The 19,821-nt window shown below is 40.5% G+C and overlaps 1 protein-coding gene across 1 annotated transcript; it reads left to right on the forward strand.

The window, feature by feature from the left end:
* Positions 1 to 12,265: 12,265 nt before the first annotated feature.
* LOC121869465 lies at positions 12,266 to 14,951 on the forward strand. Its single transcript, XM_042370818.1, has 3 exons — positions 12,266 to 12,339; positions 13,734 to 14,171; positions 14,528 to 14,951. Exons 1-3 carry the CDS (start codon positions 12,277 to 12,279, stop codon positions 14,774 to 14,776), a joined length of 750 nt encoding a protein of 249 aa, XP_042226752.1. The 5' UTR covers positions 12,266 to 12,276; the 3' UTR covers positions 14,777 to 14,951.
* The last annotated feature ends 4,870 nt before the right edge of the window (positions 14,952 to 19,821 follow it).

Consider the following 19,821-nt stretch of genomic DNA (forward strand, 5'->3'; position numbering starts at 1 on the left):
AGAGGTTTGGTCATCGGACTTACGGGGTTAAATCATCGTACTCAAGGGGTTAAATCATCGTACTCAAGGGGTTAAATCATCGTACTCAAGGGGTTAAATCATCGTACTCAAGGGGTTAAATCATCGTACTCAAGGGGTTAAATCATCGTACTCAAGTGTATCAGTTTAGTATCACGTAACATTAGAATCATCACTCACATCACATCACAAAATAGCAGGACTTAAAGAGCTGTAGATTTTCTAAAATAACCTAACCTAACCCACATATTTTTCCTCATTGAAATTGGTTTTATAATTATTTCAATACTGGGAATAAGGTTCTGTGGGAAGGTTTTTTTTTTTTTTTGGTCATAGAAAAGATAACTAGAGAGAAATTATTATATATTAGTAGCATTCCTTTTATTTATTTCTTATTTACTATATTTTTTATCTATTTCAGTTTTAATTAGACATTCACAAAAAGACGTGTCTAATTATCTTTAAAAACAACGCAAATCCTAAAATCTGGTTGAGAAATAGTTCTAAATTTGTCCAGATTTTCCTTTCACGTCATAAAAAGATTTTAATATCGTGTTATCAGTATAATCTGCTGATGACGATGATACTTGAAGTTGGAAAGGGAATAAACTGGTGAGGAAATTCTTGAACAAATAATGTATGTAAGTATTTTCTGAGTATTGCTGACTGTATTATGTGTGTGTGTGTGTGTGTGTGTGTGTGTGTGTGTGTGTGTGTGTGTGTGTGTGTGTCTGTGTCTGTCTGTGTGTGTGTGTCTGTGTCTGTGCATATTTTTCACGATAAATTTCTGCACGTCTGTCTGTCTGTCTGTCTGTAAAACTCCCATATCAACATCATATTTAATTTGGGTCTACACGTATATCACCCTAACACCTGTCTAATTTGACCTCACTGATACGATACTTTCTACGTGAGAGAATTTTTTGGTTTACCGAGTACACCTGAGCATCACAGGTAGCTACTAATGTGGTCAGCCTTGGTGCTAAATACAACTAATATCTATAAGTTGCCGGACACACACACACAGAGGCTTCAAAACAGCATCGTGATGTTATGCCCAGGTATTTATATAATTTTTTTGTTCATCCTTGTTAAAAATTTTCGTTTTTAGTCGTTTTTATAAATAAGATTTTATGAACGCTGCTTAATAACCCTGATAGTTGAAGCATAAAAGTTCAAGAAGAAGAACTACAACAAAAATAAGAAGAAAAGAACAACAACAACAACAATAACAACAGGAAAGAAGAACAAAAACAAGAACACGAACACGAACAAGAACAAAAAAAGACCCCCACCAGACAGGCTGCTTTCTCACTGCTCACTCAGCATTTTTTTCATTATTTACAACATATACTAATCGGTCGTCCAAGCAGGCAAGTAATTATATACGCTTGTTGAAATCTGATGGTATCTATTATTTACTGATTATATATATTGTAAATTATAGGTGTTGAATTAGTTAGAATTTGTTGGTTATTTGTTTTAAGTTATTGATAATATTTTAAGTTGTGATTTATTGGTTATTTTATTGTGTATTTTGAAGTATTGTTGGTTGATTAGTTGTTTTATTTATAAGTTATTTGGTTATCCTACTCCTCCTCCTCCTCCTCCCCGTTTCTTCATCTCCTCCTATTCCTCCTCGTTTCTCCTCCTCCTCTACTCCTGATCGTTCCTCCTCCTACACTTCCTCCTCCTCCTTCTTCACTGATAAAGCTTTTTGACTGCAATCTCTCTCTCTTTGTATTCAGTCTCACGGGAACCTCCACAGATGTTGATCAGTGGAGCTGCCCTGATAATAATGGTTGCCCTTCGTGTAACGAGGATGGCCGGCCCAAGGGCCATCTAGGTGTGAATTTGTTTAAGGTGTAGAAGCTGTCGCCAACACAACAACCACACCCAAGTTAACGAGCTGCATGACCCAGTGTCAAGGAATAGTCCGAGAAGACCGGACAACTCGCCAACTGCACTAGCTAACTATTACCCCGGAACACGGTCCGCAAATCGATTAACATCCAGGTTCCCAATTACTGCTGGGTAGACAGAGGCAAATGGCGTAAAGAAACTTGCCCATAGTTTCACCCGGCCCGGGATCGAACCCGGGTCCTCTCGCATGCGAAGCGAGAATGACCATTACACCACAGGTTCGTCCTAAACACACACGCACACACTTAACTGGTTGACTTAAACTAAAAATAATACCCCAAAATAAGAACACCAACACTACACTATGAATTTACCTTAATAAGATACGTTCTCTTAGAACCTGTTAGGAAATAGATTTATGTTTACCTCATGTTAAATAAACGTATCTACTTAAGTTAGTCTTAGTGAAGCATTGAAAATATTTCTGTAAGATATTTTTGGTGTTTTATCTTAAGTCAATTAGTTAGGTTAATAATTATATGTTGTTTAGAGAAATTTTGATCGCATGAGCCTTTGTGAATCAGGAATCGGAAGAGGTCTCGATCGTGCATGGGAAAAATATGTTATCGAATCTTCTTGTTCACTTTCACACTGCAAGATGAAGCACCGGGTGAATCAGGTCGATTTAAAATATTACAAATTGTGAAGCATTTTCTATACTTTTTTTCTTATTATAACTGGTCTTTAATATGTTACTGCAGGAAACACCTCAAGGAAATCTGGCTATATTTTATTACGAAAGCAAGAAGCGTGAGTTTTATAATTCTGATTCTGAGTTCATAAGTCCGAGGAAATAATTTTGGGAGAAATATTATAAATTGAAACTATTTTTATTTATTTTTTCAAGGTAATAGATCGTAAAATGGCCAAGGCGTGTATGTTCACTGTTCACATCTTTATCTACCTTGAAGAGACGTGAGAGACTCGTAAAGGCTCAAGTATATCAGATAATCTTAAGTTTAATATAGATCACATTTCCAAGGCACTTCCTCGTGTATATTTCCTCATCCACCAAAAATACAGAAAAAAAAATAGGTGAATTTCCCTAGTCAGTAGAGGTGTAAGAACGCATCTGCAATACCATCAAAATTAATACGTACAGTATATACATTTCACTCCCATTGCTCTAGGCGTCTGTCTGTCCATTAGATTATTTTTTCTTTTTTATTATTAATGTAATTTTTTTCTGCTAAAAACTTCCTAGCTAGTACGATATGTTTTCCAGTTTACCGTAAAGTACTACTCGTTTTGTCTCTCTCGAAATATTTGCTCTGTGGATTTTTTTAAAGGTCCAACCTCACCCAGTGGACGGAACTGGTTTAATGTCTCCGTGTTTGTTTGGTATCCTCTTTTTTTGTTGCTGTTTGTGTGTTTATCATACGTTTGGAAGCGCTGTTTGGGTAAGACAGTGTCAGTTCTGTGTTGTTGTGAGATCAGCTGTTGTGGTTGGCTCCTCCTTTTATGAAATCTGCTCTAATTCATCGCCCTACCGAAAAGAAACTCTAAGACGAGCAGTGAGAGGAGAGAAACGGAGCAAAGTGTCACAAGAGTTGGGGTAAAGAATGAATTTAGACATTTTCAGTGTTTGGTTTTTTATTGTCGATTGCAGGGCCTCCCTCACTCTCTCCTTGTGCATTAAAAAACGAAGGGCTCTGTTTACATTATGCTATATTCACACTTTACCGAATGGGCCGTCAAGCTTACGAGACCAATTTTCACCCAAAACGACAGAAAACGACATACTGAAAATATTATACTGAAAAAAAGTGAAAACAGTAGGAGAAATGCACTGGTTCTGAGAGCGTCATTAATGTGGTGAAATAGATGTCTTTCTAAACATTCACGTTCTTGTAATTTCCCGTAAAATCTTTCGAGTGAGAAAACTTTAAAATAAATGTGTTGTAAAAGTGAAGGATGTTAGGGAAAAAACTCTACCTGGGCGTTGTGTGTCACCTCACCTACATCAGCTACCATGACCAACAGGGTGAGTACTGATCCAACAGACTGATATAGATAAACATTGCATCTAGTTGAACGGTTTACTTGTAGTTAATGAACAAAAACAGCTAGAAATACCCATATATTAAAGTCAATAATTATAATAATAATAATAATAATAATAATATTAACCTCTTCAATTACTCTATATTAACACCCTACACCCTGGCCCTCAGTAAGTGTCTATAAGTACACCCTGAACCTTAATTACACTGTGTAGTACAAGACCATTGACACCCTGACAAAGCACATTGTTAGGTGGAGTGTTTTTTGTCACAGCTCAGAGTGTGTTGAGTGTAATGAGGCATAACGCCTCCAGTGTTGAGTTAGTAATGATGCTGTCAGTGTACCTCCCAGTGTTGCCATTCCCTCTTGTCATACGTTCAGTTCCGTTCAGAAGTTCGTGGTACACTGGCGGTGAATGGTGCATAGTCTGTTGTACCCTTCCTGGACGACAGGTCACTACACCGACCCTCCCACCAGCACACACAGTGGAACTGGCAACGGAGCAATGTGATTCGTTCGAATTATGGGATAAGTCTGGAAATGTTAGGTTAGGTTCGGTTTGATTTGATTTTGTAAAGTTATGTTAGGTTCGAGTTTAGTTTGGTAATGTTAGGTTAGGTTAGGTTGGGATTTATTTTTTATTTTTTGTCTTCTCTTCTGTTCTTTTTAGAGAAGGTTAGTTGAGGGTACTGATGGTTGCCATAATTTTAAGCTCACTTTAGAGTTCGAAGGAACACTCGTATTCAAAGCTTCCAGCGCATCCCTGGCGAAGTTATAAGTCTAAAAATTTTAGAAAGAAAAAAGAAGAAATCATTGAGACAATTAACACCACATACAACAAAGGCAAAAACTTGCAAAAAAGAAAGATGTTGAAAAAGTTGCAAAATGGTAAAATTATGGGGTGTGCTAAAGGCTTTGAATCACACTGCTCCGTTGCCAGTTCCACTGTGTGTGTTGGTGGGAGGGACAGGCGATGCACCCTTCACCTCCAGTGTACAGTACCACGAACTTCTGAACGGAACTGTACATCTTATCTCCCACCAATCAGCGTTACCAGTTTTCTCTTGTCACCCGTACACCATATCTCGCATCAGTCAATGTTACCAACTCTATCTTGTTACGCGTACCTAATCTCCCACCACCCAGCGTTACCAACTTTATCTTGCTACCGTCCGTCCCACCAGCATCACCCAGTATTACCAACTCTTTAAGTGTACTCTTTCACCTTTCCCACTAACGACAATAAAGTTAGGTGTGTGTGTGTGTGTGTGTGTACCAAACTAATCCCACTGAAGTATCGACCTTACAGTAACTAAGAGACCAAATGTAATTACGCAACATTACCGTGATTGCCGTGTCATAACAGAGGAAAAACAAATATTTCTGGTGATTTTTTTTACGATTTTTATATGAAATGATTTGTGTTGATAGCAAAAGATATCAAACCAGTTAGGTTATTTAAATGACCTTCTTACGGGTAATTAGGGTGATTATATTACTAAATTATGATATATTTTTACAAGTTAGAGTAGTTATGGTACGTTAATGACCTTGTTAGTTAGTTATATAAGACTGAATTACTGTGATATGCAAATAGGCACCGCCCGTGAAAGTAATCTAGTGTACGTATGTTTATAACTGAGGTAATGTGTGTGTGTGTGTGTGTTGTTTGCATATGCGTGTGTGTATATGCGTGTCGTGTATGTGCCTGTGTATGTATGTATGTGTGTGTATGTATGTATGTGTGTGTAAGTATATCGCAGACCCTGCTATAATGACTCATCGACCTCGTTAGTGGGCACCAGTAGACAGATCAAGGTAAGCACATTATCATACCTGTCGCCCGTGAACAGTTTTTTTTTTAGCTCGTTATAATTTTTATTTTTTACATATAACATTAAACAAACAAGCTGTCAGAGTAGGTAATGTAATAAAGTGTTTGAGGACATACCTACACGCTAATGGGTCAAGGTAATGATAATAACACCTACCTTGCCTCCTGAGTGTGTGTGTGTGTGTGTGTAGAAGTAATGATAACTTATGAATCATGATAACTGGCCGCCCACCACCCACCATTGGCCGCCAACCACCCACCATTGGCCGCCAACCACCCACCATTGGCCGTCAACCACCCACCCCTAGCCGCCCACAAGTCACCTGAGATCACGTCACCAACACCATCATCACGACTACCAGATGTGGTTAGAGAAGTGACCCAAGTATGGTGAACGATGATACCAGGTCACCAGTGTTGACCCTGACCTAGTTAACCTCTCCCATAATCTCCGCTACCACCACCACTACTACTACCATTCACCACTATTCATTACTACCACCACTACCACCATTCACTACCACCACTACCTACACAAAAGTATCACATCTACAAATAATACGTACATGAACAATACAGTGTAGGGCTCATGGAGATCTGACATTCCACAGTGACGTCATTCTAGCATTTAATAATAGTTCCCATTGTTGTTATTTTTGTTGTTGTTTTGTTATTGTTATTTTTTGTTGTTGCTTTGTTTTTTTCTTATTGTCTTCTTGTTGTTATTGTTGTTTTATTGTTGTTGTTTGTTAAGAAAATTTGTCTCCAAGCAAAAGGGTCAAGGGTTTGATTCCCGGCCGTGGAAGAGGATAGGGTTTTCTCTCTCTCTACACGTCAGACTTACAACACTCAACACTAAATTAAGAACACCGTCTTGGCGTCCTACCTAATGGAAGAACAGCCCTTGAGTGTACCAGCATCCTGCCAAGGGGGGGGTAGAGTACCACCTATTCATCCATGCTGCATCACGCTGGGTGGAAACTTATACGAATGGAAATAATATTGACCAGGAACACCAACTCTAATTATAATCTAACATTGTACAGTCGCTCAAAAAAACTATCTGTACTCCGGGTGATCGATGAATTCCAGAATGAACACTGTGACTCCTGTTGTCACGTAGGGTTGTCAAAATCCTTCGTGCGTTGTGTCATATTTTTTCAACATGATTTTGTATGGATATTTTTTTTGAGTGACTGCACATAAAGATTATTCATAATAAAGTAATATTTTGATTATATTTAACTTCAATTACCATATATCTACATAGGTATATAATGTACAGTATATGTTATAGGATTAAATAAGCAAGTGTCTGTGGATACAAGATTGACTTCATTACGTTATTAGGAAAGATTGTACGGGGTTAACGTCAGTTCAGATCAGTATATTGCTACACTTTTTCCTACGGTTCATAACAAAGGTCCTTGTTTGACCCGTCCACCAGTCCAGTGTATTAGATTAAATTATTTTGTTCATTATTTTTTTTTGGTGTGAAACTGTTTAATATAGATGCCTGCAGCTCAGTATATTACACGGGAACATTTTGTGGAGTCATATACACCAACACTCTCCTCCAGCATTCTTCTCCAACACTCTCCCTCACACTCTCCCCCACACTTTTCCCCCACACACTCTTCCCCACACACTCTCTCCCCCACACACACTCTCCCCACACACTCTCTCCCCAAACCTCCCCCCACACACACTCTCCCCACACACTCTCTCTCCCACACTCTCCCACACACTCTCTCCCACATTCTTCCTCACTTCTTTCCCCCACACTCTCACCACACTCACCCCCACACTCTCCCCAACACTCTCCCACACCCTCATACTCTCCCCCACACTCTCCCCAACACTCTCCAACACTCTCCCACACACACTCTCCCTCATACTCTCCTCCACACTCTTCCTCTCTCTCCCTCTCCCTCACCCACACTTCCAACACTCCCCCCACACTCTCCCCCACACTCTCTCCCACACTCTCTCCCACACACTCTCCCCCACACAGGTGATACCCATCAGAACGCTCCCACCTGCTCACGACTATGACATATGACGGTCGGGAGTCTTGGCCAGCGGGTCTTGGGGTCAGCAGCGGCCCACACTGTAATCTGGACCAGAAAAACGAAACTTTACATAATTGAAACAAACTGGTTTATTCCGTAACCCACATCAATATACATTTCAAATTTCGTGAGCACACCTTGACACACCTTGACACACTCATTACCTGGTGACTGAAAGGCCTCATACTCGCCATCATTCTAACGTGAAGTAATATTTTGTGGTTTACTTTCCCGAGTTTGTGTTAATAAATCCGCTTTGATACCTGAGTCTTGTGAAATATTTTTGGTGAATCTTGTTGAAGCTTCACATTGACGATTAGTTGAAGTTAAGTAATAATATGTAGTGTTGTAGACTAATTAAGTGATGGAGAGGTGAAATTAGTTCATTCAGAAGCACTCAGGAAAGATGATGATGATGATGATGATGATGATGATGATGATGATGATGATGATGACGATGATGATGAAGTAAACGAGGGAGACTTTTAACAACAGACCAATAAAAGATAATAATAATAATAATAGAGATATGATATAAATACAATGAATGATACAGAGAGTTAAAACCTGTGTGTGTGTGTGTGTGTGTGTGTGTGTGTGTGTGTGTGTGTGTGTGTGTGTGTGTGTGTCGTGAGTCTCATCCATGAACCTTACTCAAGAGCTTCACGTTCATTAACAATTGACCTAAAACTTTATATCAACGTATTGGTGATAGTGATGATGATGATGATGGTGACCTAAGTTAAGCAATGGTGAGAAGACTTGTCATGGTGATCACACATTATAACACCATTTTTATCATTATATTTTTTTTTCCATTGTTACTTATTTTATATAAATGTATAAAGGTGTTTTATATATACACCTGTGTTAATTATCTTACCTGCGAGCCTGAGGATTAAATTATCTATTTCTCACTTGAGGTGTTGTGTATCTGATAATAATTTCTCATCATGACCAGTAGGTGTGTGGGGGGTGTAGGGGGGTGGGGGAGGATGGAGGAGGATGGGTTGGAGGAGGGGTGGGGTAGGGGGAGAGGTGGGTGCAAGCGAGGAGGGAGGTGTGTGACGAGAGGGTGGGGAGGGTGTGTGGAGGCTGGTGTGTGAAAGATTGAGAGGGAAAGTGTGTGTGTGTGTGAGAGAGGGAGAGTGAGGGAGAGCACTGGGGTATGAAGAATTAGATCAACAGTGCAAGAATGTCCGCCCCGTGATGACAGGTGAAGGGCAACACCTGGCCGTGTGAACACCTCTATTAATATTACCTTGTATGTGTGTGTGTGTGTGTGTGTGTGTGTGTGCGTGTGTGTGTGTGTGTGTATCATATTTTTTACATAATATTTCAACACTTTCGCCACCTTTTCTTCGCATTTCTTCCACCATTATCATACTATATCATCATCTCCCATATCTTTAGTTTTCATTTATCATTTTCCTTTGGTCAACTAAACACGAAAAACGAAGAAGATGAGTAAAGATGACAGCTAGATTGCAACAGTTCCGGTCTCAATGTGTCACTGTCGTTCCTAACAATACTTTTAAGCCAGAAAATCGCCTCCAGGACCAATAAATCACCTAAGAATCACCAAAGTATTAACGCCATCAGATAAAGTTTACTTTCATCTGCGCCTTCAGTTTCACCCTCAGTTGGTGCTTAGTCGTCCTTATCCCCTTAGTATTACGCTACAGAACCACAACATCGTTCCTATCACCTCACTCTCGCTCTATACGGCCTCAAAGACGTCCCTATCACCTCACTGTCACGCTAAAGGACCACAAACTCGTCCCTACCACCTCAGTATCGTGCTACATGGCCACAATGTCGTCCCCATCACCTCACTGTCACTCTACATGGCCACCTCATTGTCACTCTACAGGGCCACAAAGTCGTCCCCATCACCTCACTGTCACTCTACATGGCCACCTCATTGTCACTCTACAGGGCCACAAAGTCATCCCTATCACCTCACTGTCATACTACAGGGCCTCAAAATCGTCTCTATCACGTCAATATCATGCTACATGGCTACAATATCGTCTCCATCACCTCGTTATCCCGCTACGAGGCCACAAACTCGTCCCCATCATCTCACTGTCACGCTACAGGGCCACAAAGTCGTCCACCTCCTTAGTGTATCTTTATACACCATAACCTTGCCCCCATCCCCTTACTCTCACCCTCCCAAGGTAGCTATTATTAGTTCTCGACGGCATTAATTCCGGGTTCCAGCTTCACGATTTCCATCCCTCCCATTGGACGCCACTGTTAATAATTCCCCCATGCTTCTTCTGGAGCCTCCCTCACGAACACCCTTCACAACACGTAGAAGAAAAGAGAGAGAGACAGAGAGACTGAGAACGAGAGAGACAGAGATAAATATTCAAAGCTGTGAGGGTTTTTTAAGTGAGAAACATCAATGACTGATCTACTTACATCATCTCGTCGATAGCGTGTAATAACCAACTAACACGATATTCTCCCATAACATTACGTATAGTGTCATTAGTATCGTGAGAGGCATGATAGTACAGATTGTATACTAAAGAATGTAAGTGTTATTGTTAGCGTGGAAGAATTTGATGATTCACGTTTAGTATAAGTGTATTGATCTCAGGTGTTGGGTATTGAGTAGGTGGCTTAGGATTAGTGTGTGTGTGTGTGTGTGTGTGTGTGTGTGTGTGTGTGTGTGTGTGTTTTGTCTCGGCAAATTACTATCGTTATTCACACCTGTTTTACGTCGTCAATCTCCCCTACTATCTGAGGTGTCTCTTTACCTTGATGTAACTTATGTAACAGAGAGAGACAGAAACAGAGAGAGACAGAAACAGAGAGAGACACAGAGAGAGAGTCAGAGATAGAGAGATATAGAGAGAGAATATGCGTGTGTGTGTGTGTCGGGCCAGGTATACACCGTGCTAATTAGACTGACACATCCTGTACCAGGTGTCCGGCCATCACAATCACATCCTGTCTCATGGATTATATTCTGTCGTGACCATATTGGTGTGAAAATTAATGACACCTGTACAAAGTTTATGACATATATGACACCTGTACAAAGTTTATGAAATACATGACATCTGTACAAAGTTAATGAAATATATGACACCTGTACAAAGTTTATGAAATATATGACATCTGTACAAAGTTAATGAAATATGACACCTGTTCAAAGTTAATGAAATATATGATACCTGTACAAAGTTAATGAAATATATGACACCTGCACAAAGTTAATGAAATATATGACACCTGTACAAAGTTTATGAAATATATGACATCTGTACAAAGTTAATGAAACATGACACCTGTTCAAAGTTAATGAAATATATGATACCTGTCCAAAGTTAATGAAATATATGACACCTGCACAAAGTTAATGAAATATATGACACCTGTACAAAGTTACAGATTCTTACAGTAATAATTCACTTCACAAATTCTTCCTCAAGCAACTAATATTTGTCTGTATGTATGTGTGTATTTATTTATTCCATATATACTTCCTAGTGTACTTACGTATATGATAATCTCCCTCATACCGACAAACACACTCATACATAAACACAAACACACCAAGATTAGACAGCTATACACACACACATACAAGCAAGTCAGGATCCCACACATACAGATGGAAGCTCAGGCCTCGATGTTTGTGCTTACTGGTACCAATACCTACTCACCATTCCCACACACGATAACACTCATTACCGTGATTAAAAAAACAGGTTATCATTGGTCCTTTCTCCCAGAGCTGTAGTGACCCCGGGCAAGGTAGTGGTGGCAGTGGTGGTAGTTTGCCCCCAAGCGTCTACGGCAATTATGAATACTCACAACTATGAGCACACGAGGTAACTGAGTATACCCACGGTAACTGAGTACTCCCACGGTAGCTGAGTACACCCACGGTAACTGGGTACACCCACGGTAACTAAGTAAATCCCACGTTAACTCACCTTAACCCACCTCAACGCCCACGCCAAATTCCCACCCCACACAAACGCCCACAGTAACCGCAAAATACAGACGATGTGTATCGGGTAATAATGGTACTATCCCCTCGCTTCCCATAACAAATACAGTACACTTCTACTGTAACATTAACACCTCGGGCACATACCCTGCGGTCAAGTAGTGGTGGTGGTATGTACAGTAGATGTTGCAGGCCAAGGTATTTCAGATGGGAGGGGCACCACCAGTGACCTGCAGTTGTGACCCCGAGAGATGGATGCCAATATGACCCCCACCCCTAACCACCATCCCAATCTCCACCTCCACCACCATCCCTCCTACTACTACTACTACTACTACTACTACTACTACCATCCCTCCTGCCCTATCTCCTCCCCCACCCCGGTCCACCCCCCACCCCCCACCTCTCACCGCTAACAGGAGTAACCTGTAGGGCAAGAGGTCGGGTATATAATGCAAGTTGAGGTGCCACACACACACATTCACTCCGACCCTCGTCATAACACCACCATGAAGGTATTGTGCCAATGTTTATTTACCATCTAGGGACGTACTAGCCTTACCTACTTACCTAGATATATTACCCTAACCTACTAACCTGCTATTGTACCGGGATACATTACTCTGTTCTACTAGCTTGCCATTTTCTATGGATTTATGGCCGGGAACTTTAAAAAAATGATGTTTACTTTTGCTTTCCTATAACAAAATGGGTTGATAGTCTTGTATGTGCTTGGATGTTGTTTTGAAGTGCGGCGGCGGCGTAGTGGACATAGAACTCACCTCCTATCGTAAGAGTTTCTGGTTCGATCTCAGTGTATTCCCAGTCAATCCAAACGGTAAATGGGTATCTAATTTCACAGTTGGGGATGTAAAGACAGTTAAGTGCAGTGCCAGCTACACTGTCCCCTTGCGTCCTGGAGACCTAGAGTACAGTGAGGTGTCCTTAGCGGGCAGTCAGGCATATGGGGCCTATTCCTTCCATTATGTTTTGTTTATATTTACGAGTCAGAGAAATAAGTCTTAGCCTCGAAGTATTTCGTTAATGACTAATGATTCTCACACCGCCTTTGAGATGGACCTTGACTAAAGTGTTGAGAGTTGGAGAGATGTTACACATGGCCTTTGAGCGACAGAAAGAAAACAGAAAGAAAGTGAGGAAAAGGCACAAATAGGGAGAACGAAAGTGACAAAGAAAGAAAGTGAGAGAGAAAGAAAGAGTGAGAAAAGAATAAACAAATAGTTGAAGGAAGAAAAGGAGAGAAAAAGAGAAATAGAAAGAAAAACATAAGAAGAGGAAAAAGATAGAGAAAGAAAGGGAGAGAGAGAGAGAGAAAGAGAGAGAGAGAGAGAGAGAGAGAGAGAGAGAGAAACACTCTCTGGCTGGTGTTGAAACGAGAAATAATGACGAGAGTGAACAGGTACTGAACAGGTGAGGCCCTTAAGGTGTGACAGGTGACTAGCGTATAATTATAGTCTTTATTCAATGTAATAGGGTGCTGGCTCTCTCTCTCTCTCTCTCTATCCAAGATGTCTCACTCACTCCCAGATAACCAAACCATCACTGCATATTAAAACCCACTCAATCTAACACAACAACAATGAACCACTGAACCATTACCAACTGGCTTCATCAGAGAGTGTCGAGAAGGGCAGATCTGTAATGCCTTTCCTACAGATGAATCACCCTTATGGTACAACTGAATCATGCTTCGATCTTAATTGAGTCGTTAATGTTAAAGTCGTGTTCATTTGTGTTATTACGTGAGTGGTTATTAGTGAGTATTGGTTAGTGTTGATGTTATGGTTGAGTTAGGTTAGGTTAGGTTAGGTTAGGTTAGGTTAGGTTAGGTTAGATTAGCCCAAAATTCTCGTTTCAAATCAGTAATTACAATATCTTGGTACCCCAGGCCGCCCTCCTTCTGCCTCTGGTGGCCTCCGTCGTGGCTGCCCCAGGAGGACCCAACCCCTTCTTCGGATACAACCCCACCCCCGCCCCGCCCCAGGAATCCATCTCCTCCTACACCTCCATCTCCTCCTTCGCCAGAGCATACAAGCTTCCAGAGTTCATTAGGCCAGCCTCTTCAAGTGAATCAACAACGTTCATAAAGCCACTCTTATTAAACAAGCCAGTTCTATCACCACAGTCAGCTACGTTCAAGCGACCAGCTTTATCCCTCAGGCCAGTCTCACTAAGCCAGCCAGTTATATTACAAAAGCCAGTTCTATTGGATCATCAGCCAGTTCTACCACAACCACTCCCATTAAACCAACCAGAGGCGTCATCCATCAAGCCAGCAGCCACCAACAAGTCACCCACGTATTACAATCCAGTTACATCCTATGAGGTAAGAATCACCAACTGTGTCATTGTCAACAAAGTCAGGCAGCAACCCCAAAACTTATATCAATTCAGAGTTTACATCAGTTCCGACACATATTCGTCAGCCATTTGATAAACCGCAGCAGCAGACGCCAGTAACACTTTATCGACTTTCTACAAATTTTCTCAACTTTTCATGGTCGGTTGTTTGGGTTTTAGTGAACCGGTGTCTGTATCTTGTGTTATTTATATTAAGAAGTTATTGTTCACGTTTGTTTAGTTTTTAGATGTGAATTCAAAGTCAAAATTGAATTCATCCTTAATGACGTAATTCCTTTATCTAATAAGTACAGAAGTAATAACATAGGTATCCTTCTACAGGCACCCGTCAACTACAACTACGACTGGTCTGTTAAGGATGACTACTCCGAGAACGACTTCACCCATCAGGAGACCCGAGATGGCGACCACACCCGAGGGTCGTACTCCGTGTTACTCCCCGACGGTCGTTTACAAACTGTTACTTACTACGTGGACGGTGACTCAGGCTACGTGGCCGAGGTGACTTACCGACAGGTCAAGTACCCCGCCCCTCAGCCCGCCTACATCCCCACCTACACTTATGGCTGAATGTCCAGCTACTACGATCAGTGACATATTTATTTTATTTATTTCTAAAGATGTAGAATAAACTTGTAATTAACAGTATGTAGGTGTTGTTCAGAAGACCCTAAATGTAAGAAAGTTATGGAGGATGAAAGAAGTAGAGAGGGAATTAGTTTTATTATAAAAATACTATAAAGAGGATAGAGTTTAAATGTCCAATGTGTAGAAAATAATAGTAGTAGTAGTAGTAGAAGTAGGAAGAGGAGTAATGGCCTTGAGTAGAGCAGTATGACCCACAGAGAATCTTTATTGATCTTGCCCTTTGACCTTTGACCTAGTAAACCCCTATAAGCATAGGTCCATCTCTGAGTGACCTTGATGGCATAAGACAAGTATCAAATCGATTCATCCAAAATTATGAAAATACCGAGTTGACAAGATCCAGGTTACCCCCCCCCCCCCTTCCACACACACACACACACGAAATACTACATCTGTCAAGGGTTAGTGTCAAGATTCTACGATAATTCTGATATATTTCTACTTCCGTCATTTCTACATTAAACCTCACATAACGTTAATATAAATCCAGAATCTACGTCTTGGTGTGTAAGAGATCACCTGTGTGGCTTCCCTGACCTCAGAATCCTTCACAGTGACGACCTGTATTCAGAAAAATACTATTTTTTTTTCCTCGGGTTGACAACTTTGACTTCTGCCATTTTCCACCTCGAGGAGAAGACTGTGTTGCAACGTCAGACTTGTATATTATTTATGAAGGGGAATTATTGAAAACTAGAGCAAATTGATACCTGCGGTTACCCACACCTGCCGCACCTGACCGTGACTCATTATATAAGATGTGCCTGACTCTGTGCGTGTGTGTGTGTGTGTGTGTGCATAAAAATCTCATTGAACTTGAGAAACAAAATACAAGTTATAGTTCTCCCGGTACTGTGTCTCTCATGCTTGTATTTATCTCTCATCTCTCTCTCATTTCTCATTCTCACTCGTTAAAATCTCATCTGGTCTATCTCACTTACACTCAGACTGTTTCAACAATCGTCTTTCCTTCCTACATGAAATTTACAGTTAAGCTACCTTGTTAAACGTGAGGCGAGCAGCACAGGTGAAAGAGAAAGAGGGAGTGGGAGAATTTGGGATAGTGAGCGATAGAGGGGGAGGGAGAGAGATAGAGAGGGAGTATGGAGCTGGAAATATTCTCTAGTTCGTCCGTAGTAGTCGTAGTAGTTGTGGTAGTAGTAATAGTAATCACAGTGGATATATTCTCTCGTTCTTCCGTAGTAGTAGTAGTAATATCATTAATCACTGCATGGCATCACAGTAAGTCAAATATAAACAGTTTTTTACCCCTCAAACAAGAGTGAGTCACCACGAATCATGTAATAACGAGCTGTGTTTTATAAGACCATTAGAGCGAGTTTGGTGACACACTGATAACTCCACACAACACAGCCCCGCCCTGTACATAACCACACTCTCTTCATAAACCAAACATCTTACGAAATAAAAACAAAAAACAAAAGAATGTACAAATCCTCATCAGACGAAATCATATTGTAAATAAAATCCTATTAGACATAAGTAAACAAAATCTCATCAGACATAAAGTAAAATAAATCCCATTAAACATTAAGTAAAGTAAATCCCATTAGACATTAAGTAAAATAAATCCCATTAGGCATTAAGTAAACAAAATCTCATCAGAAATTAAGTAAACAAAATCTCATCAGACATTAAGTAAAATAAATCCCATTAGAAATTAAGTAAATTAAATCCCATTAGACATACAGTAAACGAAATCTCAACAGACAAAATCCTAAAATTAACAAAATCTCACCAACAGAGGAGACAACAGAATACCGTTGAAAGTAAACAGGTGATATTAAGTACAACGGAAAACACAACAGGTGATAACAGAAAAGTACACTTATGGCGCACTTAGAAATTTAATTAACCATAATTTGTATATGAATTAAGGTGAGAAAAACACATAATACATTATTTTTATACCTGAACTCTTTATGTACATGTATACCTGATCTATGTAAATTGTTGTTTTACCTGTACTCTCTATGTTCATTGATTGTACACCTGGACAATCAATGTACTGTAGAGGATATGTTAGATCAATGTAAACCTGTCTGTCTGTCTGTCTGTCTGTCTGTCTGTCTGTCTGTCTGTCTACTGTACCATATTGTTTCCCGACTACATCACACAACAAGACCATCGCCGCATCATACAGTCATCTTATCTCTAATGAACTGATAAATTCTGTAATGAAAATGAGACCTTCCCATGACTCTATACTATAACACAGACCCAATTATAACACAAGTGGGGTGGGGGTGAGGTGTCGTTGGGTGGGGGTGGGGTGTCGTTGGGTGGGGGTGGGGTGGTTGTGGGGAGTGGGTGGGGTGGGTGGGGAGTGGGTGAAATGATTCGGGTCCAACCTTGACGTCACCTGCCCACTTGCGGCTGCCCTCACCAGGTGTGATAATTGGCCTCGTGGGAACTGTGTATTGGTAGGTGCTTATGGGGTGGATGTAGTGGTGGTGCTCTCTCTCTCTCTCTCTCTCTCTCTCTCCGTTGCTTAGTAGTGCATTTCTTCTCCATTTCGTGAGATGGTAAAGAGAATGTGAGAGACAATAAAAAAAACCCAGAATTTATCAAAAGAGATAGACAAATAAGTAAACGAGAGATTAAAAGAGAGAGAATATCAGAAGAAAACTGGATAAGAGACATATAGAAAGATAGTGAGAAAGAAGGTACAGGAGCTACACACACACACACACACACACACACAGAAAAGAGTGAAAGCTTAATACGCCCCGTGATAAAACACTTCATAAAAACAAGGCGCTATTATATACATTAATACATAAATTACTTTTTTTAATTCGAACCAACGACTCGTAGAAGTAATTGCTGATCTCCTTAGCCACTCAGCCAGAGGGTGCAACGTGAATGAATGTCAATGTCAACATATAGTAACCTCGTCACCACAACAACCGCCACTAGCTAGAGCCAGAGAGGATCATAAGTCGAATTTTTCCTCTTAACACAAAGATGGATTCTCAAAAGCTCGTAATAAAGATGGATTTTCACCTGTTTTTACCTGGCTGATTAATTAACCTGGCCAAAATGCAATCGTAATTACTTTGAGACTTTACTAACGCTGCTGCTACGCTCTCTTATCTTAAGTTAAGGAAATAAACTTTGTGAATAAGACGTAGATACTATCAGACTTAGCTGGCCTGTACCTCATTGCCAGACGTATGATCCAAAGCCCGGATGGACCAGAAAAACACACGTTGCAGAAAAGGAATGTGTGAGTGTGTGTGTGTGTGTGTGTTACCTTGTTCGTGTTTATCTTCATGTTTTTCTCGTGTTTTTTAGGGTAAATATTGTACTGTAGCTAGAGACTGGCCCCTCATCCAGGCTGTAATTGGTTCAATTATATGACCTAACCCAAGCACAGTTATTTTAGGATCGTTAGGTCAGTTTTGATTGGTTCGTTATGTCTCTTGTTATATGAGACGTGAGTTTTCATGATCTGTATTTAGAAACATGACGTCATATAGGTTTCATCCAATCACAGTTTAAGGGAGTCACGAGAGAGGAGGCATTTTTTTTAGCAAGCAAACACACACACACACACACACACACCACTTCAACATTAATCCCTTACACAACAAAAGAGAGACATTATCACGAGCCGACCACCAGCGTGACTCCCTACCTCCCTCCCTCCAGCTCTCCCTCCCTCTCTCCCTCCTTCCCTCCCACCTTCCCTCCCTCCCTCCTTCCCTCAGATCAACACACACATGCTCACTCCAGTTCTGATTTGAAGACTTTACACTTTTTGGATTTTCCGCACAGTTAAAGAGAGGTCAGTCATGATGGGAGGCGGGCTGGGTCGTGACTAACAACTTGACCTCTAATTGACCTGATTAATTGATGACCTCCGATGACCTACTTTGTGTGACGTTCTCCAGTATATCCAAGACACTTAACTTGATTTCTTGAGGGTCTTAAAGCCCTTCTTAAGATAATATCATTTTGCATATGATAATTTAGGAATGATTTTGTCTCATGGTGAAATATTTACGTGAAATTGGTTTGAGTTTTCGGGTCCGGCAATTAAGAAGACGTCATTAAGAATCCGTTAAATGTGAATCCGGTATCAATAATCTACGAGAGAACCTTTGAGAACCCGGTATTGAGAACCCAGTATAATGAATCTGCGAGAGAACCTTTGAGAACCCGGTATTGAGAACCTAGTATTGAGAACCCAGTATTGAGAACCCAGTATAATGAACCTACGAGAGAGCCTTTGAGAACCTAGTATTGAGAACCCAGTATTGAGAACCCAGTATAATGAATCTACGAGAAAACCTTTAAGAACCTAGTATAATGAATCTGCGAGAGAACCTTTGAGAACCCGGTATTGAGAACCTAGTATTGAGAACCCAGTATTGAGAACCCAGTATAATGAATCTACGAGAAAACCTTTAAGAACCCAGTACGAGGAAAGACCTATTGCTCCCCTGTGTGTTCTTGTGTCATAATCAGTCAAGTCAGTTTGGCTGTTACTTGACTTATGTTCCAATAATATTTTTCTCTGATTCTTGTGACTATAAATGTTTCTGTTGTTAGAGGAATAGTTAATGGGGGAGTATTAGAAGAAAGAGAATGGGAGGTAGAGAAAGAGAGAGGGGGAGAGAGAAAAAGATGGATAGAGAGAAAGAGAGAGAAAAAGAGTTGGATAGAGATAGAAAGACAGGTGGATTGAGAGAGAAATGGAGAGAGGGAGAAATGGATAGAAAAAGAGAACGAAAGAAAATGCAAGTCAGTGAGAAAAATAGAATGGAAGGAAATGAAGGAGACAACGAAAAAGAAAACGAAAGGGAGAGAAAAGAAAGAACTAAAGATTAAGAGAGAGAATGAAAGGGAGAAATAGACAGACAGACAGACAGACAGACAGACAGATACACAGACAGACAGACAGACAGACAGATACACAGATAGACAGACGGACAGACAGA

The sequence above is a fragment of the Homarus americanus genome, unplaced genomic scaffold, assembly GCF_018991925.1.
Source record: "Homarus americanus isolate GMGI-L3 unplaced genomic scaffold, GMGI_Hamer_2.0 scaffold23578, whole genome shotgun sequence".
NCBI classification, from domain to species: Eukaryota; Metazoa; Arthropoda; class Malacostraca; order Decapoda; family Nephropidae; genus Homarus; species Homarus americanus.